The 27,590-nt window shown below is 58.7% G+C and overlaps 1 protein-coding gene across 2 annotated transcripts; it reads right to left on the bottom strand.

The window, feature by feature from the left end:
- Positions 1–675: 675 nt before the first annotated feature.
- On the bottom strand, positions 676–27,590 carry LTBP4 (latent transforming growth factor beta binding protein 4; the record flags this gene model as incomplete). Of its 2 annotated transcripts, XM_079724428.1 has the most annotated exons (33): positions 676–1,078; positions 2,152–2,304; positions 2,699–3,079; positions 4,043–4,195; positions 5,157–5,303; positions 5,510–5,638; positions 5,909–5,980; positions 6,271–6,534; positions 8,190–8,336; positions 9,707–9,832; positions 9,912–10,043; positions 11,085–11,216; positions 11,435–11,557; positions 11,846–11,971; positions 12,193–12,321; positions 13,043–13,162; positions 13,250–13,375; positions 13,853–14,095; positions 14,635–14,760; positions 15,538–15,663; positions 15,748–15,879; positions 16,510–16,644; positions 16,743–16,892; positions 17,735–17,899; positions 18,438–18,560; positions 18,650–18,724; positions 19,089–19,191; positions 19,268–19,515; positions 19,675–19,866; positions 24,670–24,779; positions 25,267–25,405; positions 25,563–25,621; positions 27,442–27,590. In XM_079724428.1, 33 exons carry the CDS (start codon positions 27,588–27,590, stop codon positions 924–926), a joined length of 4,890 nt encoding a protein of 1,629 aa, XP_079580554.1. In that variant the 3' UTR covers positions 676–923. The 2 variants fall into 2 exon arrangements, with proteins under 2 accessions (XP_079580554.1, XP_079580555.1); XM_079724429.1 differs by lacking the exons at positions 24,670–24,779; positions 25,267–25,405; positions 25,563–25,621; positions 27,442–27,590 and adding an exon at positions 23,221–23,470.

The following is a 27,590-nucleotide window of genomic DNA, read 5'->3' as shown; positions in this document are numbered from 1 at the left end:
GACTCTGCGCTCCCAGTGCAGGGGGCCCAGGTTCGGTCCCTGGTCAGGGAACTAGATCCCACATGCATGCTGCAGCTAAGAGTTTGCATGCCACAACTAAGGAGCCAGCGAGCTGCAATTAAGGAGCCCGCCTGCCTCAACTAAGACCCGGTGCAATCAAATAAATTAATTAATTAACACTAATAAATAAATAAACTTCTTTGGGAAACAGAGGAAATGTGGGGTTCCCTGAGCAAAGAGGGAGTGCCCTGAGCAGGGGCTGAGGCTACCCCATCCCACCCCTTCCTGGGGCCTCACACAGCGGGAAGTGGGGGCTACAGACAGGATCTACTGAGAGGGTCAGGAGTATTAAAAATCCAGAGGTAAGACGTCTCTCGAGATCAGAGAGAGAATAAAACAGGGAGATAGGGAAAGAGAAAGACACAGCAACAGAGACCAAAAGACAAAGACACGGAGAATTAGGCAGAGGAAACAAGCAGAAAGGCAAGAGACAGAAGACAGAGACAAAGAAACAGACATAGGAGAAGAGCAAAGACCAAGGGAGGCAGAGATAGACCAAGTGACAGGGGCACGGGAATGAAGAAGTAGGGACGGCGAGAGGATGTGATTTAGTAGCTCAAAGAACAAACTCTAGAGCCAAAGTGGGAGAAACATTAGGAAGACAGAGACAGAAGATACAAAATAGGTGTTTTTTAATTGAACATTTTTATAAAAAGGAGCGGGAATATGAAGGGGACCATGGGCTAAGCCCGGGCCCGCGGCGTCCGTAGGAAGGGTTCTCCTCCTCCCCATCTGTCCCATCGACCATCCTCTGCTCCGGGTCCGGCATCCCTGTGCGCATGCGCGAAAGCAGGAGGGCGGGTGTGTGCAGCAGGGACCCCGCGTACGCAGGCGCGGAGTGGGCGGTCCACGGCTGCTGGAGCTCAGGCCCGGGGCCTGGCGGGCGTGCAGTGGTGCGGCTCGTGCGAGGGTGCGAATCCTGGGCGGCAGATGCAGCGGAACGAGCCATCCGTGTTGACGCAGCGCGCGTTGACGCAGAGCTGGGCGGTCGCCTCGGCCTCGTCACACTCGTTGATGTCTGGGGAGGGGGGGGATACCAGGAGCGCTGTTCAGAGCTGGGGACCCAGGAGCCCACGTCCCTGGCCCCTGAGGCTCCTGGTGCAGAGGGGTGTGGATGCTGAGCCTCCTGTTGGAGTGGAATCCAGCCACTACCACCTGTTGGCTGTGTGAGCCTGGGCAGTAACTTAACCTCTCTGTGCCTCAGCCTTGTGTTCTGTGAGATGAGTGTGGTAGCCCCTAGGACACTATGTTTTTGTTAGAAAAACAATACTAATGACGGTATGAACAACAATAAGTACTCACTCTGTGCCAGACATTGTTTTAAGTATATTACATGTATTAACTTTATCCTCCCAATAACCCTGTGAGCTAGGTACTGTGCAAACTGAGGCCTAGCGTGGGGAAGCCCCTTACCCCATGTCACACAAAAAGCCCACACTCTGCCCAGGGGGTTCGCAGACCAGCTCACAAAGACCCCGAGTGCCCAGCCCCCTTGCCATTTCTTGGCTGTGAGACTTTGAGGAACTCAGTTCTCTTCTCTGAGCTTTACACATAGGCCTCACTGTCATTGTAAATCAATGTTCACGACTCTATGAAATGGGTTCTACGACTATACTCATTTTTCAGGTAAGAAAAACTGAGCAAGGGACAGTGACCTGTCCGGGGTCACACAGCAAGCTGCTGGACTGAGCCTGAGGTCTATCCAACTCCCCCAGAGTCCCTGATTGTAATCACTCTGCTTTACTACTGTCTAAACTAGGCAGACATAATTCCTATTCGATGGGAAGACTGAAAGCTCTTCAAAGAGGTCAAGCAAACTGCCCAAGGTAGCCCTGGGAGTTCTTAGAAATCACGCCTGCAGGATCCTATCCTTCCATCCTGCTTCAAGCTCAGCCACAGTGCTGTGGTCAAGCTCCACTTTCCTCCCAGCCTGACCTGTCCTTCAGGCAAGCCCGGTCCCTGAGCAAAAATTACTTTCTGCTCCCCACCGGGGCTGGCCGGTCTCCTTGACGTCCCTGATTACCCACCCTAGTAAAGGCTTCCACCCTCTCTTGTACCCCACCTCCATGCTGGCCCCGGCCCACCCCTCACCGACGCAGGCCATGCGGGTCATGTCCAGGCGGTAGCCATCGAAGCAGTCGCAGGTGAAGCCCTCGGGGACACGCACACATCGGCCGTGGGCGCAGCCGTCCAGGATCCCACACTCCTCCGCCTCCAGCCCTTCGTAGGGCCCAGCCTGGGCGCCTGCGGAGAGTGCGGGGACTCCGGGGTTCGGGTGGGGCCGCGCCCCAGGTTCGGTGGGTCCCCTTCTAAAACTGCCCATCCCGCTCCAGGACTCTGGGGGGCGCTGTGAGGCCAGGATGTTTACATCGCTCTGCTCTCTAGCTTTCCTTCTGTCCTCATCGCTTTCTAGGAAGGTCTACAGGGATGTCTCTGTTCCTCTTCATCCGTGCTCTCTGTCGCTCTCTCCGACAATATCTCCGTTTTCCCATCTCTCTGAGCCTGTCTCTCCCGCGGCTTCTCTTCGTTTCTGTCTCTGTCTCTCCTCCTCCCCCTCCTTTCCTCCCTTCCCCATCTCCACTCCTCTGCACACCTGGCTTCTCATCTTAGTCCCCATCACTCGGGCCGCAGTACTCACCAGCATAGCTTCCACCTTCAGGCGACTCCTCAGGCTCTGGGACGGAGCCACGGGTGTCGCGGGACCGATAGCGCCAGCGGGAGCCCGGGCCGGGTGGAGCAGGAGCCTCGGATTCACCGTAGGGGCCACCATCGTCCTCAAAGTCGGGCATGTCGAAGGGTGGCGTCCCGTAGGGGGCCTCCCGGCGCGCGAAGGGCCCAGGTGGCGGTGGGTAGGGGTCATAGGGTAGGACGGGTGGCAGGTACAACTCAGGCCCGTACGGAAGGCCCTGGTAAGGTGAACCTAGGTCTGGGCCATACTCGTAGGGGAGTCCAAAGCCACCTGGCCGTGCGGGTCCATATGAGGGGGGGCGCAGCACATTGCACAGGGCCTCAAAGTCATCTGCGAACAGGAGCCAAGCCTAACAATCAGCCCTTGCTTCCTCGGCACCCATCATTCACGTCCCCCCTCGGGGAAGAGAAGCCCGAAGGAGAGGGTGGGGAGGGCCGTGGGCTGAGGCATTAGAGGGGCTTCAAAGGAGGAGACTGGGATTGCAGGCTTGGGATCAGGGGTTCTGGAGCCAGGATTGAAGGTCTGAGGACTGAGATGGGGATTCCAAGGCACTGGGATCGGGAGTACTGAGGACTGCGGCTAGAAATCAGGGTCCAAGTGCTGGAATTTGGGGGCCCATGAGATCTGGGGCTAGGGGCCTACAAAAATGGGATGGAGGTGTTTTAGGGACCAGGACTGGGAAGTACCAGGTGCCTGAGGGGTCAGGATGCATGGGAGGGGATCTGAACCATGGGACCTGGAAGTCAGAGGAGCAAGGGCCTAGGACTGGCACTGGTTTCCCAAGGGCTGAGAATAGGGAGACTCAGGGCTTTTTAGAGCCAAGGCATGGAGATCTCTGGAGCTGTGTGTTGGCTTCTTAGGCACCTGGATGTGGGTATCCAAGCCACTGGGACTTGGAGGTTTGCGAGCTATGACCAGAGTCTGTGAGCCAGGATGGCAGGATCTGAGCAACTGGTATTGGAGGTCTAAAGGTCCAGGATTTGGGGGAGGGGTCTCATGGTCTGTCCTGGGCTTCTAGAGACCAGGAGTTGAAGGTCTGAGAGATCAGACCTTAGGACCTTTTGGGACTGGAACTATGAGACCTGCTGAGTCAGGCCTTGGGGTTTCTGTGGTTGAGGCTTGGAGGTCTTTGGGTTATGACTTGGGGTCTAAGATTTAGGAATGCACTGGGACACAGGGGTCTGAGGGACCAAGTTTTGGGAGACCTTGGGGTCTAAGACTAGGAGTCTGAGGACCTGGATTTGGAGCATGAGGGGCAGAGTCTCGGAGTGTGGCCCAGGCAGGTGGCAGTACCTGAGTCCTGTGCTGGGCAGAGGGCACAGTCCATGCCCCAGGCCTCGCCATAGAGGCAGCAGCACTCTGTGTAGGTGGCCTGGCGATCCAGCCGAGGGCGACTGCACACGAGGTCAGCCCCCACTTCCTGCCAGCACACTCCCAGATTGTCGTCTGAGGGCAGAGACAGGATGCATCAAGGCGGGAAGAAACTCAAGCCCTCCCAAATGCTCAATCTCCTCCCTACTGGAGCAGCCCAGCCATCCTCTGCCTGTCACCAAATCCTTCTCAGCAGCTGTGATCTGACTCCCGGAAGTCCTCTGAGGTAGCTCCAGATGAGTACGGGGCTTGGTCTGGCACAAGGCTATCATATAGGAGGGTGAGAGGGTCTGAGAGGAGGATTCTATCCAAGACTGGCCGCTGCAGGGGCTCTGTGACCCCAGGGCAGTTGCTTTTCCTCTCTGAGCATTGTTGAATAAAGTCTCAGGATGTGGAAGGACGTTGTAGGAAAAGGGATTGGGAGGAGAAGAGACTTTGGGTCAGTGGGCAAAAAGAGAGAGAGGACCCAAAGAAATAAACACAAACACATCGAAAGAGAGACTCAAAGAAACAGAGGAAAGCAAAGATGCAGAGAGAAACAGACCTAAAAGCAAAGACAGAGGCAGAGAGTGTCAGAAATTCAGAGAAAGGCCTAAAGACAGAAACCCACAGAGGGGTGCAAAGAGACAGAGACCCACAGGGAAATAATAGAAAGCACACTTTTAGCACTTAGTAAGACCAGGTCCCATTCTGTTCTTAAAAATAAAATTCCTCAGAGCCACCCTATAAAGTAGGGGCTATTGCCAATCCACCCAATGTGCAGAAAGGAAGCTGGGGTCCAAGAGGCGATAAGGAACGTGCACGTGTACGCAGGGCCAGTAAGTGGCAGGGAGGCTCCTCTACAACCTTCGTCTTTAACCAGGTCCGCTGGCCTCTTGTTCCGAGAGTCAAACACCGAGACCGGAAGCTAAATGGGGCGTGAAGGGGCGTGCCCCGGGTGCACGCGGGAGGCTGAGTGGGGGTAATGAGGGGCTGGACAGCGTGGGAGAGACCTGGGCGGGGCTAACCGGCGGGGCGGGGCGGGGGGCGGGGTTACCGAGGCTCTGGCTCTCGTTGGAGACGCAGCGGCGCCCCGAGCCGTCCAGCACAAGTGGGGGCTCGCACGTGCAGTGATAAGAGCCTATGGTATTGACGCAGCGGCCGCCCTCACAGGCTGGCTCCTCGTCCGCGCACTCGTCGTTATCTAGGGAGGCATGGAGGAAGTGATCAAGAAGCAGCCCTCTCCCCTTTCCCATTTCCCCGGTGCATTGACGGTGGGATGGATGGAGTCTAGACTCCAGGAAGGACTTCCTGCTGGTGGTGGCCACATTCCAGAGAGGAGCTGGAGTGGCCAAGGGTTGGGAGAGTCCCAGGCGGGGGTGTGAGTGCCGGTGGAGGTGGGGTTCCTACCGATGCACTCCAGGCGCTGGGCATGATAGTAGTAGCCATTGCTGCAATAACATGAGTAGCCTGGGGCCGTGTTCACGCACACGCCGCTCTTGCACACCTGGTCTCGGAAGAGCTGGCATTCGTCCACGTCTGCGGGAAGGATGGTCAGAGGCACACACACCCCCATCAAGAGAGACGGGGGGAGGTGGGGGAGGCAGGCCAGGTTGTGGGGTGGGCTGGATGGGGGGTGTGTGTGTAGCTGCGGGGCATGATCAGGGAAGAGAAAGACAGAGATGGCAAGAGAGACCCAGAGGGAGAGATACAGAGGATAAGGGTGGGAGGGGGAGAGACAGAGATAAAGAAAACAGAGATAGCGTGAGACAGAGCTGGGCCTGGGGGCTGAGGGTGGGCGGGCCTTACCTCTCCGGAGGCTCGGGTCTCCGCTGGGCGCCAGGTAGCCCCGGCCGTGGGGGCACAATGACTGGTACTCAGCTGCACACAGAGACAAGGCTGAGCCCAGACACCCGTGCCCCAGCCCCTGCCTTGGGCCTGCCTGTGCCCACTTGCCTCAGTGCCCACCCTTCACTGCCCAAGTCTTTAGCCCCTGTGCCTGTTTGTATCCACCTCTCAGACTCGCGCCCACCTGGCTGGCAGCTCACTCTTGCCCGTGCAATACCAGCACCTCAGTCCCTTGTCCAAATGTGTCCCTTTGTCCCAGTCCCACGTCCACCTATTGCTACCCAAACCCTCCGCCCTGTGTCCACCCAGCGGCCCATGCCCACCTGTCTCGGTGCTTGGGCACTGCTGGATGCGGCAGCCGCTGCCCCAGCCCTCACCCACAGTGCAGCAGCACTCCTGCCACGTCACGTTCCGGGCCAGGATGTTGTCACATGCATCCGGAGCTGCCGTGTCAAAGTAGCACTCCCGGCGCCCGCTGCCCACAGGGCCCTGCCTAGGTGGGCTGGGCCGGCGGGACGGCGGTGGTGGCAGCCTGGCTGGCAGACTGGGGCTGGCGGGTACGTGGGGCTGCGGGCCCGGGAACGTGCCTGAGGAGACAGTGTGGGCTGAGCCTCCAGCCCCTATGTTATGGATGGGGAAACTGAGGCCCCATGTGGCAGAACCGACTCCACACCTCTCAGCCTCTGTCATCATCTCTCTCCCATTCTCACCTCCTCTAATTTCTGTACCTCTTGCCTCCCCATCTCACTCTCCCAAGCGTCCGGCCCATCATCCAAGCTGCAGTTCAGGTAGGAGAAGAGGGGATTTCCCTGGCCGCCTGGAGGCCTCCCTGGGGCCTCACATCCAACGTGTCCCAATCTGGTCTCAGAATCTTCACACCCAAATCTAGACCTAGGCCTGGACACCTCTCCCTGACCCAGGCAGCCCCACAGCCTGTCCACTTTGGCCTCTTGAGCCCCTCTCCCACCTGCCCTCTCCTCCCCTCCCATGGCCCTTGCCTTGGTCCAGCCCTGTCCTCTCTGCTCAGGTCCCAGCCCCACTCCAATCCACCTTCACATGGCAGCCAGAGGAAGTTCCAAAATCTGATCATACCCCTCTCCCGCTCAAAACCTTTCCATGGTGCCAGAGTGCCCTCAAGAAAAGTCCAACCTCCTGACCACGGTAATAAGTCAGTGTGGTCTGGCGCCTGACTCCTTCTGCAGCCTCACTTCTCCCCACCCCTTCCCTTGCTCTGTAGAGCATGTCACCCTGAACTTATTTCAGTCCCTCAAACATGTCGGGTCCTCTCTTGCCTTGCCAGGCCTTTGCCCTTGCTGTATCCTCTGCCCAGAATGCCCTCCCTCATCCACTTGGCTTGGCTTATTTCTACTCATCCTACTACTCTCAGTTCAGACATCCCCTCCTACAGGAAGCCCTCCCTAACTCTCCTTCAAGGCTGGGGAGGTACCTCCTCTGGATTCCCACCATGCCCTAGCCTTTCCCATCATAGGCTTGTTTGCTCTGGCCTGTGCCTCATCCATCCCAGTCCTGATCACTCTGGGTTGTTACCATCAGGTTATATTGCTATCTGCCCCCACTGGATTGTGAGCCCCTTGAAGACAGGGTGGTCTCTCCTGGTCACTACTGTGTCCCCAGGGCCCAGAAAAGGGCCTAAACTCAGTGAACATATGTTGAATGAAGTAATCTGGTAAAGTCAGAACCAGGATCTACATCTCCTGACACTGAGTCCCACACCCAGGTTAACTCATGTGTTCTGAAGGTTTTTGTTGTTTAAAACAACAGCATCGGGGCTTCCCTGGTGGCGCAGTGGTTGAGAATCTGCCTGCTAATGCAGGGGACACGGGTTCGAGCCCTGGTCTGGGAAGATCCCACATGCCACGGAGCAACTAGGCCCGTGAGCCACAACTACTGAGCCTGAGCTCTAGACCCCGTGAGCCACAACTTCTGAGCCTGCGCGTCTGGAGCCTGTGCTCCACAACAAGAGAGGCCACGATAGTGAGAGGCCTGCGCATCGCGATGAAGAGTGGCCCCCGCTTGCCACAACTAGAGAAAGCCCTCGCACAGAAACGAAGACCCAGGACAGCGCAAAATAAATAAATAAATAAATAAATAATAATAAAAAATAAAAAAAATAAAACAACAGCATCTGATGGCAGCTGTCCACATCAGGAATGGTTAGATCCCATTATTTTTCTGCGGGGCCGGCAGCCATCAGTTAAGTAGACATTGATCTCAGTCTCACCAGCAGACGTCCGAGGGGGAACACAGCGCCCAGTCATGGGGTCAAACTCCTCAGGGCTGTTGGGGCAGACACAGAGGAAGGAGCCTTCCACATTCTCACACAGGGCAGCTCCACACACACCCTGTAGCGTCTCACATTCATTCACATCTGTGAACAGGAGACAACAGGGAAGAGGGAGTCAATGGTTGTAAACTTCTGGAATTCCGTAAGTCTAAAAGTCTGGGCTTTGAGTGTGAGTATTTTAATGGCCCAGATCCCATCATCTGCTTATCTTTTGGTGACAAACCCTGAATTTCCCTTGGGAACACTCTGCTCCTCCAACCTAAGTTTTGAGCAGGCCAAGCAGACTGCCGCATTTCTCTGATTCAGAGACAGGCAGTGACCAAGCTGGGCCAATCAAAGCCAGTCCTGGGACTCATTCTAGAAATATGGAGAAAGAGCCTCCCTCTGTAGCCAGGGATGTCAAGCTAAGGATGTCAACCAGAGGTGCTAGGGCCACTTTTGTCATTGTGAAAAGAGAATCTGCCCGAAAATAAATGCATTAGAGGATAGCAGAGCTGGGAGAACAGCTAGCCTTGTTCCAATTCCTGGATCCACGTATGCCTGAAGTTCAAATATTTCCCAGGACTTCAGTTTAATGCCCTTTAAACAAATGAAGCCTGTTGTGTTTGCATTTGTCAAAACTAAGTGAGTGTATAATTAAGACTCATGCATTGCACTGTATGTAAATTGAACCTCAAATAAAAATATCTGTAAGCACAAATTGAACTCTGGTTAATGACATACATTATGCACAGAAGAATTTAGGGGGAAGTATATTGAAGCCTGCAGTTTAATCTTAAAATTCTACCCAAAAAATTTTGTGGATTAATGGAAAGATGTGTGAGGAAACAAGCATAACCAAATGATAATAATAGAATATAGACCATGGGTATGCTGATGTTTCATTCTACAGGCCTTTTAACTTTCTGTATGTTTAGAAAATTTCCTTGGGATTTCCCTGGCGGTCCGTGGGATTTCCACGGCGCTTTCACTGCCGTGGCCGGGGTGCAATCCCTGGTCGGGAACTAAGATCCCACAAGCCGCGGGGCACGGCAAAAAAAAAAAAAAAATTCCTCGTAAAATGTTGGGAAAAAAATAAAGGATGTTTATGTACACTTAAGATTAGTGCAGTTTTGGAACTTCCCCGGCAGTCCAGCGGTAAAGACTCTGCGCTTCCACCGCAGGGGGCGCGGGTTTGATCCCTGGTCAGGAACTAAGATCCCACATGCCGCGCAGTGCGGCCAAAAAAAAAAAAATTAGTGTACTTTTACTACTTTATGCATGCATTTTTAAAGCACGGCCCAAATAAAATCTAGGTAAATAGGGGTTCCTGAGTGACATGAAGATGAGCTTATATTCCAAGGTCTAAATTCCATACCCCTAAAGTTTACATGCATTCAGATCTATGGAGAGAAGCAGGGCCTGACAACCTCTTCCCCACCCTCTGGCCCCACCCACCCCCTGGAGCCCCGTACCCACGCAGTGACGCCCGTCCCGCGCCCCCTCGTAGCCCTGGTCACAGAGGCACTGGAAGGAGCCAGGCAGGTTCTGGCACACGGCATGGGCCCCGCAGAAGGACCGGTTCCGGCATTCGTCCACATCTGCAACCACCAGACAGTCAGGCCATTGCTGGACCTTCTATCCCCTCCACATCTCACCCATTGCCCCAGGGACACCCACCCTGGCATCCGCCCCCTGGTGTGGGTTGGTAGCCAGGGTCACAGGCAGGTGTGCAGCGGTAGGAGCCAGGGGTATTCTCACAGCGCTGGGCCCCACAAATCCCTGGGCCATATTCCTGGCACTCATCCACGTCTGCAAAAGAGTGGGGAGGGGATGGGGGAAGGAGAGGGGAGTCACAGGCCTGGATTCACAGGTTCCTGGTGCTGCTTCCAGTTCCCATGACTGAGAAGTCTCTGAATCTGGTATTCTAGGAGTCTGAGCTTCTAAAAATCAACAAGCATTGATACCTCTTAAGGCCTCATTACCATTTCTCAAATAGCCTAAACATGGTCCTGCCTCAGGGCCTTTGCACTTGCTGTCCCCTCTGTCAGGAACACTTCCCTCAGCTATCTGCATGGCTCCCTCCCTTGCTTCACTCAAGGGTCTAGGTCTAGACCTAGCACCCCTACCCCTACTGCCCTGTCATCTCTGTCCATTTATCCTGCTTTACTTTCCTTCTTAAACTTCTTATATCCATGTAGTTATTGGTATGCCAACTGTCACCTCCCTAGAATGCAAACTCCACGTTGGCAGGGGTTTGTGCCTGTCTTGCTCCTCATTGTATCCCCAGGGTGTAGAACAGTGCCTGATACCCAGTAGGTGCCCCCAAATGGTTTGCTGAATAAATCGAGTTCATATTTACATATTTATTGTCTGTCTCTCCCCCTAAAACGTCAACTCCATGAGGACAGGGATTCTGTTTTACTTATTGCCTGTTCTACTGCCAGTGTTGCACACTGTAGTTGCTTAATGAATTCTTGTGGAATTAATGAATGAGGTCCCATGAAACTAGCTTTCCTCGAATCGGGGGTCTGGCAACCCAAGAGCCCAAGGCAGTCCGCAGTCATTTCATCTGTTCCACAAAATGCTGACCCACACACCATCCCCCCCCACCCCCAAATCTGGGCTGCTTCTGGAAGCGAGGCTTGCCCTGTTTCCTGACAAGAGTGTCTTCCCCTATCCTCCTGTCTCCCCTCTACAAAAAATTATAAAGACACGCTGGTGGCTTGTTTCCACCACGATTAGGAGAGTCAAGTACACTGGTTGGGAGCCCTTTCCCTCCCCGCCCCCCAAGTCCGTGAGGCCTGGAGCCGGCTTCTGCGACTCTTCGTGGGGGTGGGGCAGTGGTCTCACCGTCACAGGTGCCCTCAGGGCCTGCGTGGTAGCCAGGGTCGCAGTCGCGGACACAGCGGTAGGAGCCGGGGGAATTCTCACAACGCTGGGCCCCGCACAAGGCTGGGCCCCGCTCCCGACATTCGTCCACGTCTGCGGGGGGGAGGCAGGGCAGTCAGATGGGAGAGGCAGGGAGGGAAAGGAAAAAAGGTGGGGGAGTCAAGGAGGGGAGAGGAGAGTCTGAAGAGGGAGGCGGGAGTCGCAGGAAAGGGGGAGGGAGAAAGCAGCAGAGGAGAGGCAGAGGGGGGAGACAAATGGGGGAGACCAGGACGCAGAGGGGAGAGGGACCAGGCAGAGGCGAGGCCTCTCACCGAGGCAGGAGGCGAGGTCTGGGCCAGCGCGGTGTCCTGGAGGACAGACGCACTCGAAAGAGCCGTCCGTGTTGGTACAGATGCCGCTCTGGCAGAGGTCCTCCTCGCTGCATTCGTCCACGTCTGCGGGACAGTGTCGGAAACCGCAGGCGGATCTCCTTTGCTTAACATTCCAAGCCGCGCCCCTCCACCGCCCTTTCCCCGCCCCTCCAGATCCAAGACCTTAACGCCTTCCCCACCTGCCTTAGGCTCCTCCCTTTCCTGCAAGCCCCACCTCTCCGACGGGTTTGGCTCCATCCTTTCCATTTACTGCCCAATTTATCCACACTCCACCCTTTCCCCTTTTGTCTCCCAACTCCGCCCCTCCCTTTCCCCACCCTTTCCCGATCCAGGTCCAGCCTGGGTACGGACCGAGGCAAGAGGCTCCGCGAGGTCCGGGCCGGTAACCGGGAGCACAAGTACAGGCAAAGGAGCCGTCGGTGTTGAGGCACTCGCCGTTGGGGAAGCAAAAGTCGCCCTCCAGGCACTCGTTCACGTCTAGGGTACCCAGAGATAGGGCGGCGGGGTTACCAGACCCGCCCCCGAGACCCAAGCCCCGCCTACAAAGGAGCAACTCTGTCCCCCAAGCCACACCCCGATGGCCGGTTTCTAAATTCCACCTGCAGTCCCTTAGTCCAGCTCCCACCTCCCCACCAGGCTTTACCCAGGAAGCCAAGTCCCACTCCCAGGCTGTCCAGCCTTTTCCCCGCCCAGCCCACCTGCGCAGGGCCCGGGCCGACCAGGTGGCGCCCGGTAGCCTGTCGCGCAGGTGCAGCGGAAGGAGCCTTCAGTGTTAGTGCAGTGGCCGTGGGGGCCACAGGAGGCTCCCGAAAGGCATTCGTCCACATCTGTGGGAATGGGGATTTCAGAAGGGGTTCTGTCTAGGAACACACTGATGGATCCCCTTGGGGGAGAGGGGTCTGAAGAAGGTGATGGGAAGTGTCTTGGGTTGGATATGAGGTGAAGGCTCCATGGCAGAAGTGGGTAGGGGAGACGGGTTGGGGGTCCTTGAGTCTGGGTTTCTGGGAACTCCCTGTGCCAGGATCCTGGGGTCAGGTGAAGGGACTCTGGACTGAGACAGGGGTCAGACATTAATTAGGGTAAGGGGTCAGGTATTATAAACCAGGATAATTAGGTGGCATTCTGGTGAGTCCGGGGCCAGAGTCTCTAGTCAGGGGTCAGGGTCCAGGATCATGAAGACAATCAGGCCCCAGGGAAGGGGCAGGGGCAGTGAAAGAGGCAGCGTCAAGCACCACACAGAGTCATGGGTTGTAGTCAGGGTTGTGGTCAGCAGTTACGTTTAGGTCAAATGTCACAGTCAAGTTGAGGGTTCATTGGTCACAGAGTCAGCAGTCACACTCAGGGCCAAGGGTCCTGGTCCAAATCAGGAACTGCAGTCTGATCAGGGGTTCATAGTCTAGGTCAAGAATTGCAGTCAGGCTCTGGGGGTTGTGGTCCAGGTAAGGGGATTGAGATCCAGGTTAGAAGGTTGTAGGCCAGGTCAGGGGTCATGATCTGGGTCAGGAGGCATGATGCAGGTCCAAGGTCACACCCAGGGCCTGATCTCACCAGTACATCGGCCATGGTGCAGGTGGTGACCAGCAGGACAGGCCCTGCACTGGAAGGAGCCAGGTGAGTTCACACACTCCTGCCCGGGACATGCCAGGTGGTTCTCACACTCATTCACATCTGGGGAACAGAGGAGAGGGTGGCTTTGGAGGAGTGGCCCAACGCCCTCTCACCCATCCACACTCCTCCCTCCCTCCCCGGCCTCACCCTCGCACTCAGAGCCGGCAGCACTGGGTTGGAAGCCCGTGGGGCAGACGCACTGGAAGCTGCCTTCTGTGTTCTCACACCGGCCATAGGTGCAGGGCGGGGGGCTACGGGCACACTCATCCACATCTGGGGCAGAGGAGACCAGTGGGGCTGAGGAAGGGGCCTGGACCCATCGCCATCACCACCCACCCCAACATTCTACTCTGGAGGAAGCGTCCTGGACTTTGTTCAGGCTGCTCCCTCCTCCCAGAAGGACAGACCCTTTCGTTGTTTCCCCATTAACGGTCTCTCCAGCTGCCAGGATGCGGCTAAGGCACCACCTCCTGCATGTTGCCTTCCCTGACTCAGAGTTGTCCCTTCCTCAGGGTTCCCACAAGCACAAGAGTATCATCGAAAACACGAGGAGGAATGGAGAGCACCCTCATATTTGGAGAAAGGGGAGAAGATGCTGGAGCCAGACCCTCGCCACCCCCTCAATACCCCCAGGCCTCTGTCCCTGTCCTCCTTCACTGAGCCCCATCTCTCTGCCTCTCTGTCTCCCAAACCTGTCTCCAGTCCCTACAGCAGATGGAGGTGAAGTGGCTTTGGACTCAGCACCCTCACCTTGGCAGGGGGCCCCCGGCCCACGGGAGCGGAAGCCAGCAGGGCAGGCACAGTGAAAGGAGCCTGCTGTGTTGTCACAACGGCCTGGCCCACAGGGTGGTGGCTCCTGGGCACACTCATCCACGTCTTCTTCACACGCTGAGCCCCGGAAGCCAGCCGGGCACACACAGCGGAAGGAGCCAGGCAGGTTCTCACAGACCCCTCGGCCGCACACGCCCGGGCTCTGGATGCATTCATCCACATCTGCTCAGAGCAAGCGACCCAGGTCATACCTCCTTTATGCCCCTTCCGCCCCCACCCCATGCTCTATTCTACCTCCCTGACCTCCTTCGCTCTGACCTTCCACCCTCCATCATTCTGCCACCCTGTCCCCGTGATTCTGCTCTCCACCTTCCATCACTCTGCCACCTTATCCGTCATCATTCTAACTCTATTCTCCATCCCTCTACTTCCTCAGTCCCTATTCAGCTGCTTGCCTGCTTCCTAGAACTCTGTCTTTCTGGTCCGTATCAGTGGGCCTCCTTAAACTCTGTCCTGCATAACCCTACCCCTTCCCCCATTAATGGCGTCTCCATCCCCCATCCCTCTGCTTCTCCATCCTCCATGACTCAGCCTTTCTGTTTTCCAACACTTGGCCTCTCCATCCCCAACAGGCTGCATGTCTGGTTGTCAGAGCCTGGCCTATTTCTCCCATCAATCAGCCTCCCTCTGCCTCATTGCTCAGTGTCTCCATCCCTCACCACTGCCACTCTACCCTTCCCCCTACATGCCCAATCCCTCACCCTGGCAGCTGGCTCCGTGGGGCGCAGCCTGGTACCCAGCGGGGCACACGCACAGGAAGCTGCCTGGCGTGTTCTCGCAGCGCCCACGGTCACAGGGTGGCGGCACGCGGTGGCACTCGTCCACGTCTGCGGGCACAAACCGCGTGGCTGGGACTGGGCCAGACACTCCGCCTCCTCGCCTCCCCCAGAAGGCCTGGGGAGGCGGGGAGGCGGGGATGGCAGGGGCGGAGTCAAGCTTCGGCCAGGGCCAGGTCGAGGCAGGAGCCAGGGGCGGTAGAGGGGCTCGGAGGGGCTCGGTTTAAGGCTGAGGCGGAGCTTCAGCGGGGAGGACAGGACAAGAGTTGGAGACCCAGCTTGGGCAGAGGCAGAGCGGGGGACCGTGAGGGGGGCAATTTGGGGAGGGCAGGGCCTGGGGAGGGCAAGGGCGGGAAGAACAGCTTTGGGGACCGAACAAAGGGAAGGCAGGAGCGAGGGAAGGGGTGGTTCGGGGACGGGGCACTGGTGTGGCAGGGTGGAAATCAGGAGTCATGGTGAGTAGATAGGTTGCAGCAGTTGTGAGACAGGGGAGGGGCCTTGGAGAGGGCAGGAGCTAGTCTGGAATATTGAAGGGGCGGGGCCAAGGGAGGGGCGGAGCCGGGACCCAGTCAAGGAGAGGGGCGGGACAGTAGTACGACAGGGACCGGCCCCGACGGGAAGGGCGGGAAGGGCCGGCTGGGCCGGAAAGAGGCAGCGGTGGGGCCGAAGTGAGAGCGGGAGCTGGTTTGGAGACGGAGCCAGGGGCCAGGGGCCAGGCCAAGGCAGTAGTTGGGCTGAAGGGACGTGGGGAAGAGTGCGAGGGCGGGAACTGCTCCAGAGGGAGAGCTGGAGCGAGACCCCAGCTGGGGTGGGGCCTGGATTTCTCACCCAGACACTCCGCACCCCGCGGGCCAGCTCGGAAGCCCGGCCCGCACACGCAACGGAAGCTGCCTGGCGTGTTTTCGCAGCGCCCGGGAGCACAAGGCGTGGGAATGCGGCGACATTCGTCCACGTCTGAGGGTACGGAGGGGTCTGGTCAGGAGGTGACAGGGTAGAGCCGCCCACCCCGCCTCCGTCCTCCCCCTCGGCCTGGCTCACCAATGCAGCGCATGGCCTGCGGGCTGAGCCGGAAACCGGAGTCGCATGCGCAGGTGTAGCCACTGGGCCGGGGAATGCAGCGTCCCGGGCCGCAGACCTGGGGATTACGTTGACACTCGCCTGCAGAGGGACCTGCGGGGGTCCAGTGAGCCAGGGTGCCCCCTTCTATGAATCTTCTGTCCCTTTCATCCCAGTTCAGTTCCCTCAGATCCCCTGCCTAAAACGCCCTCCCGGATGTCCCCCCTCAAGCCCAGTCTTCCCCCTCTGATGTCGCTCTCCTTTATCATGGGACATTCTCATCAGATCCTCTGCCTGAATCCTCCCATAATGCCACTCCAAAGTCTTCATTTTTTAATATTTTGCTCCCCAGTCTTCTGCCTGAGATATGTTCTAAGTGTCCTCCGTGAAAAATAATTATTTGTCTCATGTTAACTGAGCACTTACTATGTGCCAGATACCTCAGAGGCAGCTTGCTGAATCCTCACAATGATCCGCATTTTATAGATGAAGAAACTGAGCCTCAGGGAGGTTAAGTTGACCTTCCCAATTGACAGAGAACTTGCACCCAGGCTTGCCTGACTCCAGCTCCTGATGTAACCACCACCCCACCCTTCAAACCTTTATCTTTCCCCACCCATTCCTTAACTCCTCTGGCTGTCACATCCTTATCTGTTCTATTGTAGAATCTTCACTTTGGAGCCCCCCACCCCGAACTCCTGCCTGTAATACCCCCATCAGTGCCGCTGATTCCCTCTACCGCACCTGATTCAGGGATCTCTGGACCAGTCCAGGCAGGGATGCTGGGCAGGGGAAGCTCAGGGCCCGGACGGGGGGGCTCTGGCCTCGGTTCTAGCCGTGGCTCAGGCCGGGGTTCTGGGCGATGAGTGGGCAGAAAGCCTGGTAAAGAAGGGCTATCAACAGTGGAGACCTGGGTTTGGGTGTCCCCACTCATCTCCCCTTGGAGACAACACTCCCTCCTCCAGAAACCAGCTCACCTGTGCGTGGCCGAGAGGTGGAGGATGGGGCACGGGGCTGGCTGAGGGATACTCGGGGTGGTTCCTGGCCCAGGGGTCTGGTGTTGTAGCGGAGGTCAGAGGCCGAGTAATGGTAGCCAGGGCCAGCTGGGCAGATCTCCCGAAAACCCTCTGGACACAGGAAAGGGAAGAAGATGGGCAGAGAGAGGGCAGGAGAGTAGGGGGGAATGAGAGGGAAGGGGGGTGAAGGAGAGAGAAAAGCGGTGGGGGGGGGGCTAGGGTCTGGCCTTGACCGTGGGTAGGGCTTAGCCTGGGAGTGTGTTAGGGGTTTGCGTTGGATGCTGAAATGGGGTCTAAGAGTGACTGGGGGGACCTGGGGTCTGGGAGCATCTGGGGGGAGTGTAGTCTAAGGGAATTAGACCCAGGGATGTTCTGGCATGAGGGTAGGGTGGACATGGGACCAGCTTCAGGCCCCAGTGGCCAAAGAATGGGACATCTCAGAGGCTAAAGGTGGGACCAAGGATGTTTTTCCCTCTTTGGGATGATGGCAGGGACCGGAGTTGAGGGCAGGGTCTGGTTTGTTGTCTACAGGGATGGGGTTGAAGGCCAGGAAACAGTCAGGTCCATTGTGGGGTCTGGTTTTATGAAGAAGCAAGATTGCCTGGGAGGTGTCTCCGGGAGGGGCGTGTCTGGGGCGGGGCCCAAGGCGGAACCTAGGTTGAAAGCAGTGTCTCAGAAGCTGGGGAGGTAGCCAGAGCCTGGGGACAAGGTTGGGCAGGCAGCCTATCTCAAGGGCTAGGGGAGGTCGAGGCGGGGGGTGACGCTCGGCAGACACAGCCTAACTTCAAGGTCATGTGCAAGCCAGGGTGGAGTCCAGTCTGAAGACAGGCTGTCTCAGATGCCGGGCGCGTGGCCAAGGCTAGGGCCCAACCTGGTTGGAGGCGCTGGGGGCGGAGCCTAGAATGGGGGCTGTTTGTGTCAAGTCTAGAGAAAGGCGGGCAGGAGGCGCTCACCTGAGCCATAGGGTGGGCAGAGCTGGCAACCCCGGCCCCAGGCTTTGCCTACGCGGCTGCAGCAGCAGATCTGTTTGGTGATGTTGCGTAGAATGGGCAGCGAGCAGCCGCCGTCGCGGAGCACGCGGAAGCAGGGCCCCTTGGCCTCTGAGATCACGTGTTGGGCTGGGGGTGGGGGAGGAAATTCTTCAGGGCGGGGTTGGGAGTGTAGTGGGACTAGGGGATCTGGGAGGTAGGGGAATGGTCCCAGGGAGGGTTCGGTGGGTGTGAGGGGCATTTGGGAAAGCTCTGAGAGAGTCTGAGGAAGAGCTGAGGGGTCTGGGAGGTCTGAAAATGGTTTGGGGCTTGAGGAGAGTCTGAGGGGTGAGTGAGAGAATCTGGGAAGGATCTCAGGATCTGAAGAAGGTCTGGTGGTCGAGAGAGAGAGGAGGAAATTTGGGGGCTTGAGAGGAGCTGATGAAAGTCTGGGGATCCTAATCCAAAAGGTTTGAGGGGTTCATAGAGGAGCTGAAGAAGGTTCAGAGAGACTGAGGGTGAATGAGAGTCTGAGATGAGACGTTCTGAGGGGGATCTAAGAGTGACTGGGTGAACCTGGGGTCTGGGAGCATCTGGGGGAAGTGTGGTCTAAGGGAATTAGACCCAGGGATGTTCTGGCATGAGGGTAGGGTGGACATGGGACCAGCTTCAGGCCCCAGTGACTCACAGATGCAGCTGCTGCGGGACGAGTCAAGCAGAAAGCCGTCGGGGCACACGCAGGTGTATCCGCCATGCGTGTTCGCACACTCCCCGTGCTGGCAGCGCCCGCCAGTCTCGCACTCATCCACATCTGCGAGGGAAGGGGTGGTTCCAGTGGCGTCAGGGGCAAGCTCCCAGCCAGCCCCGTCCCAAGCTTCTCCCACGCCTGCCCCAGCTCACCTTCGCAGGACCCATTAACCCTTTCAAAGCCAGCTGGACACGGTCCATCTGGGACGCCCACTTGGTCGGAGTTACCTGTAGAGAGAGGAGAGGGTTGGGCCGGGGCGCGCGGAGCGAGATGGAGTGGGCGGGGACGAAAATGGGGTGGGAGGAACTAAAAGGTGTTGAGTATGGTTTGAGTGCAAGGTCAGCCTTAGGTTGGCGATCTGCATGAGTAGGCCTATGGCGCAAAGTCCGAGTGAGAACAGGGGAGCCAAAGTCAGAAAGTGGGGTGGGTGGTCCCAGACGGTATGGATAGGTCTAGACTGGAAATGATCCCCACAACGGGTAGGCATGGCTAGAATTTGTGTAAGGGTATAACTATGGGCAGAGTACAAGAAGCAGCCGGGTTCTCACTCCTCCCCAGCTCCGAGCACCTCGGGGACATCCTGGGGCTTACCCAGGAGCTCCGAGCACGACTGACAGTCGTGAACGCCCCAGGCCAAGCCGGCCCCTCTGCAGCAGACCTCCTGCGTCCGGAGCCCGGGCAGCGGGGACGCACACTGTGGGGAAGTGTAGGGTGAGCGCGCCCCCGCGCGGTAGCACTCTCCGGGCCCCTCCCCACCGGCCTCCTCTCACTTCGCCTCCGCGCAGCTCCCGAAAGCAGTAACCGAAGCCCGAGGCGTCCGAGTAGCCGTCCTCGCGCGGCGCGCTCTGTGCCAGCACCGTGTAGGGCGCTGCCGCCTCCGCCCGAGCCGCCGCCTCCGCCCGCGCCACTGCCTCGGCGTCCGCCTCCTCCCAAGGGCCGGACACACGCTCCACCTGGTGCACCACCACCGACGCCTCCTGCGGGTGCTCCACGTGGACGCTCACCATAGACGCCACGCCTGGAGAGAGGCACGGGGGTGGGCAAAGTGGGAGTAGGAATGGGGGAAAGGGCGCGCTGGAGAAGGGTACTTAAGAGAAGGTAGGAAAGATGGGAGTCAGAGGAACGGCAAGGTGGTGGACAGAGGGGGCGGAGGGGACTCCGGCCGCACTTTCCTCACCATGCTCATCGTCACGGTGGTTGGCCAGTGGCATGGTGTACACAGAGCGGGTGAAGCCTGGCATGGCCGGGGCCGGGGGTCGGGCGCCCGATGAGTGCAACTGGCAGAACTTGCCAGCGAAGTCCGGGGGACAGAGGCAGCGGTCAGGCTTCACGCACACACCTCCGTTGTGACAGATCAAGGGACACAGGACTAGGGGGAGAGCGAGGACACTCAGGGCCGGCAACCCTCCTTGCAGCCCCCTTGGGACGAGCGCACTCAAACGAGCTCAGTCCCTAACGTTGTAACTACACGTATCAAAGGTATCAAAGGTATCTCTCAGTTCAAAGTCGTTCCGCCATGAGCTGTCTTGAGTCATCCCCCCCCAACCCTGGCCACTTGCGTTGGCTGGGTCCAGTCGTACAGCCCTTGATGGTATAGCTCCGCCCACTGGGTCCACTCGCCACGCCCTCCAACTCCTTCTTCACTTTCATTTCACCCCGCCCTCCCTCTCGAGTCCCACTTTCAGGCCGAGTCCACGGCGTACCAGCCCCGCCCAGACAGCGTTGTACCCGCCCGTAGGCTCAGCCCCGCCCACTCTAGCTCTTGCCTTCGCATTTAGCGCCGCCCATCTTTTACTGTTCAGCCCCTCAGACCCAGCGCTGGTCACTTCCATTGACCAAACCCACATTTTGCCACTCCCTGGCACTACCCCTTGCTCGCAACTCCGTCTCCTTACCATTCTAGGAACGCTCACACCCCGCCCGGCAGAGTCCACTACGTTCAAGCTCCGCCCACAGGCTGTGCGGTTTTCCCCCCTCCCCTTCTACGCACCCTGCCCACATCACCTTCTTCTACCCGAGGGATTGTAAACCCCGCCTATCAAGGCGTCTAACCTGCTGCCTTTAGCCCCACCCACCTTTCTTTCCTCAAGTTAATTTGCCCTGGCTCACTCGCTCACGCTCCTCTCACCCCACCTCCCGGCTATCTGGACGTCCTAGCCACCCCCCGCCCCCCGCGCTTTGTCTCCTCCCACCTCCCCTTGGCTCCGGCTCTCCAGTTCTAGCTCTGACTTCCCGCCCCCAGTAGCCCCGGGGCGGGGCCAGCGGGAACGCGCCTGCTCTCCCCTAGGCGCGCCCTCGCTGGGCCTCAGGCCACCTCTGGGCGGGGCACTACCAGCTGTGCGGCGGGGTAAACAAAGAGGGGTGCGGCGGGGGCAGGGCGGCGGCTCCTCATTCGGGACCCTTGGGGAGCCCCGGGCCCGCTGAGCCAAAGAAGGCCGGACGTATCCTGCGAGGGCACCCCCTCCCTTTCTCCCCAGGGGCTGCCGGGAACAGCTGGAGACAGCTGTGTGGAGGGCAGGAAGGGGGCAGGCGGCCGGGGCCGTCCAGGAAGGCGTGTCTGGGATTCTGAGCCACACACTGGAGACAGGAAAGCATAGAGGGAGCCCCCTCAATTTATAAGGGTAAAGAGACTGCACTCCTGGGAGGAGATCAGTTAGAAGGCAGCACTCTGGGGTTCAAAGACCACTGGAGGTTTCTGGAACAGAAAGGGAGCCTATCCCAGAGGAAACGGAGGCACCCTTCAACAGAAGGAATCCCTTAAGTCCTTTGGAGGAGGGTTACCTAAAAACAGGACTCTAGTGTCTTCTAGGGAATGGCCAATTTGAGGGTGCTGAGAACAAGGTTTAGATGGAGAAGTGGGATTCTTGGGAGTCCCCAGCCCAAGAGAGCCTCAATTGTCTGGGAAGACTGTAAGATACTGTGGAATCCCCCCTCTCCTCTAAGCTAAGGGATTAGGTACCCAAGTCTTTTTGATTAATGGCTGCTTGAGGGGAACACAGTATCTGTAGTCCTCTTGGGAGGATCACTGATCAAGACCAATTCTGGGTTTCTCTGAAGATAGATGGATCAGAAGTTCCTGGGGAGGGAGTCAGCTGGAAGGGAAGGACTTGGATAGACAGGAATTGGGGATCACTTGGAAACAGAAAATAGGAGCCTTTTGTGGGAAGTGAATTCGACTAGGGAGCAGAGTTATCACTGTATAGAATCTGTAATCCGGGGTTTCCCCTGGATGTGGGGAGGAATAGCTGAGGGACAAAACTAGAGTCCTCTGGTGAGGGGCACAGTCTGGGGAGATTACATCAGAAGAATGTGAGGGAATTTCACTGAAGGGGCTGGTCTCCGGAGTCCATTGATAGCGGTGCAGAGGGGCTTAGGGCGTGAGGGCAGAGACTCTGGGCTCCCCTAGTTAGAGGAGTCAGGCCAGGACTCCAGGGTGCTCTAATAGGGGTCCTTAATTAAGTGGCAGGCCTCGGAGAGGCTTAACTAGGAAACAAGATTCCAAAATAGGAATCTGTTGGGGGGTTGCGGGTGGTAATCCAGCTAAGTCTGGGGGCATTTCCTAACCTCCAAATACACTTGTCTGTCTTCTCTCATCCTGAATGTAGGCCCCCCCCTCCCAGCACCCTGAGGGCCTCCACACCCAGGGCGGGCCGCTAGATGGGCACAGGCAACTCCATGTCCCACACCCTTGGAGGGCTGAGGGGCTGAGGACATCGAGGTCCTCCCGAGGTCAGCCCCATTCACAGACCCCTCCTTGTGCCTCCAGGGGCTTGGCACCCGCCTGGGCAAGGCTCCTGGCACAGGCCCGTTGAGGCTGGGCCGGGAGCGAGTGAGGGAAGGAGGGAGGAAGGGGAGGAGAGAGGGAGTGGCAGTGGGCGGGGGCTCAGGCGGGAGATGAGCTCACGCCGGCCAGGGCTGGGTTGGCTGGGGGCCAGGCTGGGCGAGTTCTCCGGCGCCAGGGGCCCCCACTCCCCACTCCAGAGGGCCTCCGGGGCTGGGGGCAGGTAGGCCCAGACCCTGAGAGCCCACCCACCACCATACCCTGGGGCCAACAGGTGGCCCACCCCCCCACCAAGGGCTCTCCATCTCTAGGGGAGCCTGGTGCGCACACTCCTCCGGTCCCCTCTGCCCCCAGGGGGCGCCTTTTCCCCTAGGCCTCCTGCCTGGATTGCTCTTCCACGTGCGACCCTTGCAACTCAGGGTCCTGCAGAGACCCTCCTTCTACGAACTCTTTCCCTCTCAGCTCTCAGGATCAGCTTTCCACACCCCAATCCCCCTCCTCACAGGCACTCCCATCCTAGACTTTCCTAATCCGTCCCACCCAAAGAAGCAGAAAGTGGAAAACCCCCCATGGCCCTGGATTTCTCCCTTGGACTCTGGGGACCCCCTACTCACAGTCACAGAATTCGGACCCCTTTCCCCCAAGACCCTCAATTCTGGTATTCCCCACTTTGACTCAAAGGCACAGAAGTCAGCCCCCAATCCCCTCATATGGGACATCACAGGTCCCTGAGAACCCTCATTGCTTGCGAAATCAAGACCCTCAGGACCCAACCCCAAAAGCCAGGAATTTGAGGCTCTCTTCCTTAAATAAGCCAGGGATTCCCCAGCACTACTGCGTAAAGAATCTGGACTCCCGCGCCCTGGGGACTGTCTCCCCCATCCCCGGGAATCCTCCTCCACCCGGGGAAGCCCTCCCTCGGGACCACCACCCCGCACTCACAGGCGCGGAAGCCGGGGCCCCCCGGGGCCGCCCCGCCGGGCGCGCCGCTGTCCACGCTGGTGGCGTTGCGGGGCGCGCAGGTCGGGGTGCAGCGGGGGCCGGTGGGCCCATGGACGCAGCTCAGGCCGCACACGGCCGGGGTGAAGCGCACGCGGAGGCGCTCTCGGGGCCGACCCAGCCCGGGCTGCGGCCGGAGCAGCGCCAGCAGCACCAATAGCGACACCCAGAGCAGCCGCGCGCCGCCCGCCATGGCTGCAGCGCCGCGCTCCGCCGCGCCGCCGCCCCAGCCCGCCCGAGGGGCCCGGCCGCGCCCGCCCGCCCGCGGGGGAGGGCGGCCGCGCCCCCGCTCAGGCCCCCCCTCCCCACCACTCCCTCCCCGGCGGCCGCGCGGGGGCGCGTGGGGCCGGGCGCGCAGCCAGAGGCGCGCAGGCTGGGCGCTAGACTCGCAGGGGGGAGGGGGGCGCCCCCTCTGCCCCCGCCTCGCACCAACAAGTGAATGGGGCCCGCAGGGGAGCGACGGGGAAGGGAACAGGTGGGGGCGGGCCCGTTTCCCCCCCAGATAGGGCTGAATCCATAAAGAGGAAAGAGTAGTGGGGGCCGCATTTGGGGAGGAGGCTAAAGGCTGTCTCTGCCTTAGTCACAGAGGAAGGAGCTTCATCTGGGTAGGCAGCTGTCATGGCACATCTGGGCAGCCAGGTGGCACATCTGGGGGAGAGAAGGGTCGGTGCACCTGGGCACATGAAGGAATTGGGGGTTTGGATGGTGGGCAGAACGCTGGAGGGGCACATTTGAGGACGCAGTCACATCTAACCAGGACCCTCACACCTGGGAGAAGTCAGAATGGATTAGGGGAAACGGTGGATTGAGACTGTGGGCGGGGGTCTTCACATCTGGCCGGAGGCCCACATCTGGAAGACTTTAGGGAGGAGGGGACACATCTGGGCTGAAGGCCACAGCAGGAGGGGGACTTCTGAGGGTGGTTGAGACTAGGGGGTGTGCTAGCCCCGGGGCCGAGAGCCGGAGCGGGAGGAAGGCAGGAGGACGGTTGGGAAAGTAGTGGGAGGCCTTTGGCCCCTAGCCGCCCCGCAGTTTTGGGCATTCGGTAACCAGGCAGGCGCCAACCCGCACAATCGCTTTTGTTGTCTGGGCAAGTTCGGCCGCTTTCTCTGCCGGGACAGCGCCCCCCTCTTCGACCGGCAGTGGGGAGCCCGGACGCTTGGCTTCCCGGCCCCACCCCCGCGGGTCAGCGCCTCTGGCCAGCGTCTGGCCCTGTCCCGGACTCACCTCTCGCTGCCGGACGCCGGGGTCCCTAGAGGGGTCTGCGTCCTGGGGAGGGGTGCTGAGCTACAATGGGGGGCGGCTAGGCGGCGGCTGGACCGTGGGAACCAGACGGCTTTATCTGGCCCGGAACCCCCGGCCCCCCGGCGGAGGAAGGGCGGATGTTCTTACCCCGGGACTGGCCGGCAGGGGCTCGCTGTGGGGGCCTCCTTCTCAGCAATGCCCGGGCCCCCGGCCCGCGGGGCCGCCGTCGCCTCAGCAGAGCTCGGGCTTCCTGCAGCCTGGGTGGGAGGGGGCAGAGAAGGAGCTGTCACAGTGGTTCGGCTGACCCCCCCCTCCCCGAAACTGAAAGAGACCTCCCACATCAGGAGGTCTCCCAGTGGAGGCTCTGCGACGCCCCCCACCATCTCTTTATGGGGACCAGGCCTTGAGCATTCTTGGAGGCTTGGAAGAAACAAAGTCAGTGGGAGAAACAGAGATGAGGAAGGGAGAGAGAGAAGAGAGACACAGAGGCAAAGAGACAGGTAACTATGAGAGAAAGAGACAGACGGAAAGAACAAATAGAGAGAGAGGAACATGGAGACAGAGACAGAGAGATAGAAACTGAAAGACCCAGAGACAGCGATTGGCGAGAAAAGGAGAAACAGAAACAGAGACACAAGTTGATAGAGAGAGCAAGGGAGAGGAGACCCAGGGAGCAGAGAGAAAGATGTGCCAGAAATGGTGGCAGAGTTGGGAGCATCTAGTAGGGGAGGGTTGCACACTCACGTCAGTGGCTGCCAGTTAAGGGACACCTGTTTCTTCCTCACGCTGAGGCTGGGCCTTGACAGCTCTGGGGGCACTGGAGTCAGGCACCACTGGGGGCCTGCACACTTTCTGGGCCGGCAGCTCTGGACCCTGCAGGAGGCTTCAGAGACAGCCAGGGACTAAGTGGAAAAGGAGGCGACTGAGTTCCTCTTTCATCCAGCTCTGCAGCTGGGACGAGGGGTGAGGAAGGGAGCCCCCAGCTCCTCTTCTCCTACCACCTTTCCCCTCCTACCTATACCTCACCTACAAGAACCCACCTCTGAAGCAGCGGCTCCTCCTGGGCGATCGGCCTGGGCAGCAGCGACAAGCAGCAACACTATAGATAGAAGGATGGAAGTCACTCAGGCCCCTAGCACTGTAGAACTCCCCAAAGGAAGGCAATGAGGGGTAGGGGAGGGAAAGCCAAGATAAGGTTTGAGGGTGCTCGAGATTGATGTGTGACCAATCTGAGGCACTGTGCTCGATGCCTCAGTTTCCCCATCTGTACAATAGGAGGCAAACTGGTTTAGGCTCTCCAGGGATAAAGGTCACAGCAACCTCACGTTTATTTTTCTTCTGAAGTGTTTGAGGTAAGGTATTATTGGAAAAGACATTTAATAGTCTTTTTTAAATGATTTTTAAAAAAAGAAGAAGACTGAAAAAGGATTTCTAAGCGCACTTCCAAGCCCGATCTGGGAATCTAGAACCCCGCCCTCCCCGCACTTCCCTGTCCTGGACTCAGCCGTCATCCCGCGGTTGGCCGGCAGATGGCGCCACTCCACAGGCCTCAACGGCTGGGGAGGGAGGTCCTCCTTTGACTATGGGTCCAGCAGGGTGCAGAGGTGGAGGGGGATACAGGAGCCGCAGCCCAGTACTGGGAATCCCGAGGCCTGAGTTCTAGCCCCTTCCTGCCCTTCCACGTTGTGTGTCCTGGAGCCAGAGTCTCCTGGTCTATGGGTCTCAGTTTCCCGCCTGACCAGGAGGAAGGAGTCGTTCTTGGAGGAATCTCCGCGCCGGGAGGGTCTCAGATTCTGGCTGGCGGAGCCCTCAGCTTGGGCGCAAGTGCGTCGCAACCAAGGGGCCCCCCAGACAAATCCATTATCCCCAGGCTAAGGGGGACGAGGGAAGAGGCCGCGCGCGCCGGCCGGGAGAGAGGGGCAGCGGGGGGATGCTGCGAAGGGGACGTCGGGCGTATGGACTCTTTTTAGATGGGTGCGGCCCAGTAGGGGAGGAGGCCGCCCGGGTGGGAGCCTTCCGGACCCCCGATCCTGCAGTCATCCCTCCCGCCTTTTCTCCGGGTTAACCCCTTCCCAGCCCCGCCCCCGGCGCGGCTCGGGTTACTAAACGCATTCGCAGAGACGGAGGCGGGAGCTGAGCCCGGGGCCTTTGTAACGGAGCGCTGGGCCGCAGGGCGGGGGTGGGGGCGGGGGGTGGGGGGGTACTGGGCAGACTGTTTCCTTCGATCTCGTCACCCGTAGACAGGAAGAGTGGCTATAACCCCCTAAATCTATAGGAAATTCTGGATTTCTTGCCGCGAAATCACTGGTACCTCATTCAAGCCTGGAATTCGCTAATTCTAGGAAACTAAAGCATCCCCCGACCCTCATGAAATCTGAGGGCCCCCCATCTCCGCACAAATTTCCACAAGCCATCAACCCAAAACTCCACTTCTTCCTCACTCATTAGGAAAAGGTCTCTTAATTAGTTCGGGCCTCCCCGCCCCCCAGAAAACCAGGACATGTCAACTCCCCCTTAAAGTGCCCTGATAACCTCCCATACTCTTCCTCCCTAAGCACCCAGTTAGTTTGGGGGACCCCATCCCAGCTCAGCCCCACCCATCTATCATCTTAGGAGAACTCAAAGCCCCATCCCCATATAAACTGGGACCCTTCTCCAAATAAACTCTAGAATTCCCTGGAGCCATATCCGTCTCTACCACACGGGAGGGGAATCCCTCCCCTCAAAATCTCAGTACACCTCGGATTCTAACCCCTACAAAATAGAGGGCCCTAATAAATTCAAGAGCTCTGGTTCTTCATCCTTATCACGAAGCAGTGGGTTCACATTCCCCTAAATCCGAAAGTCCTGGTCTTCCTAGACCTCCAGACTTATTGCGTAGAGGCGGCACAAGGACGGGGGGGCCGCAGCGGGGCTTACCCGGCCGGGCGGCCCGGGATCACCGCAACCTCGACGGCCTGGCTGGGGCTGGGGCCGGCGGCGTGGGCGGCGGCGGCGGCGGCTGCAAGGAGAGACAGCAGCAGCACCAGCAGGAGGGGGCGGCGGCCGCTGGGGCCAGGCAGCCGCAT

The sequence above is a fragment of the Hyperoodon ampullatus genome, assembly GCF_949752795.1.
Source record: "Hyperoodon ampullatus genome assembly, chromosome: 18".
Lineage (NCBI taxonomy): Eukaryota > Metazoa > Chordata > Mammalia > Artiodactyla > Ziphiidae > Hyperoodon > Hyperoodon ampullatus.
This window is presented reverse-complemented; position numbering and strand designations above follow the sequence as displayed.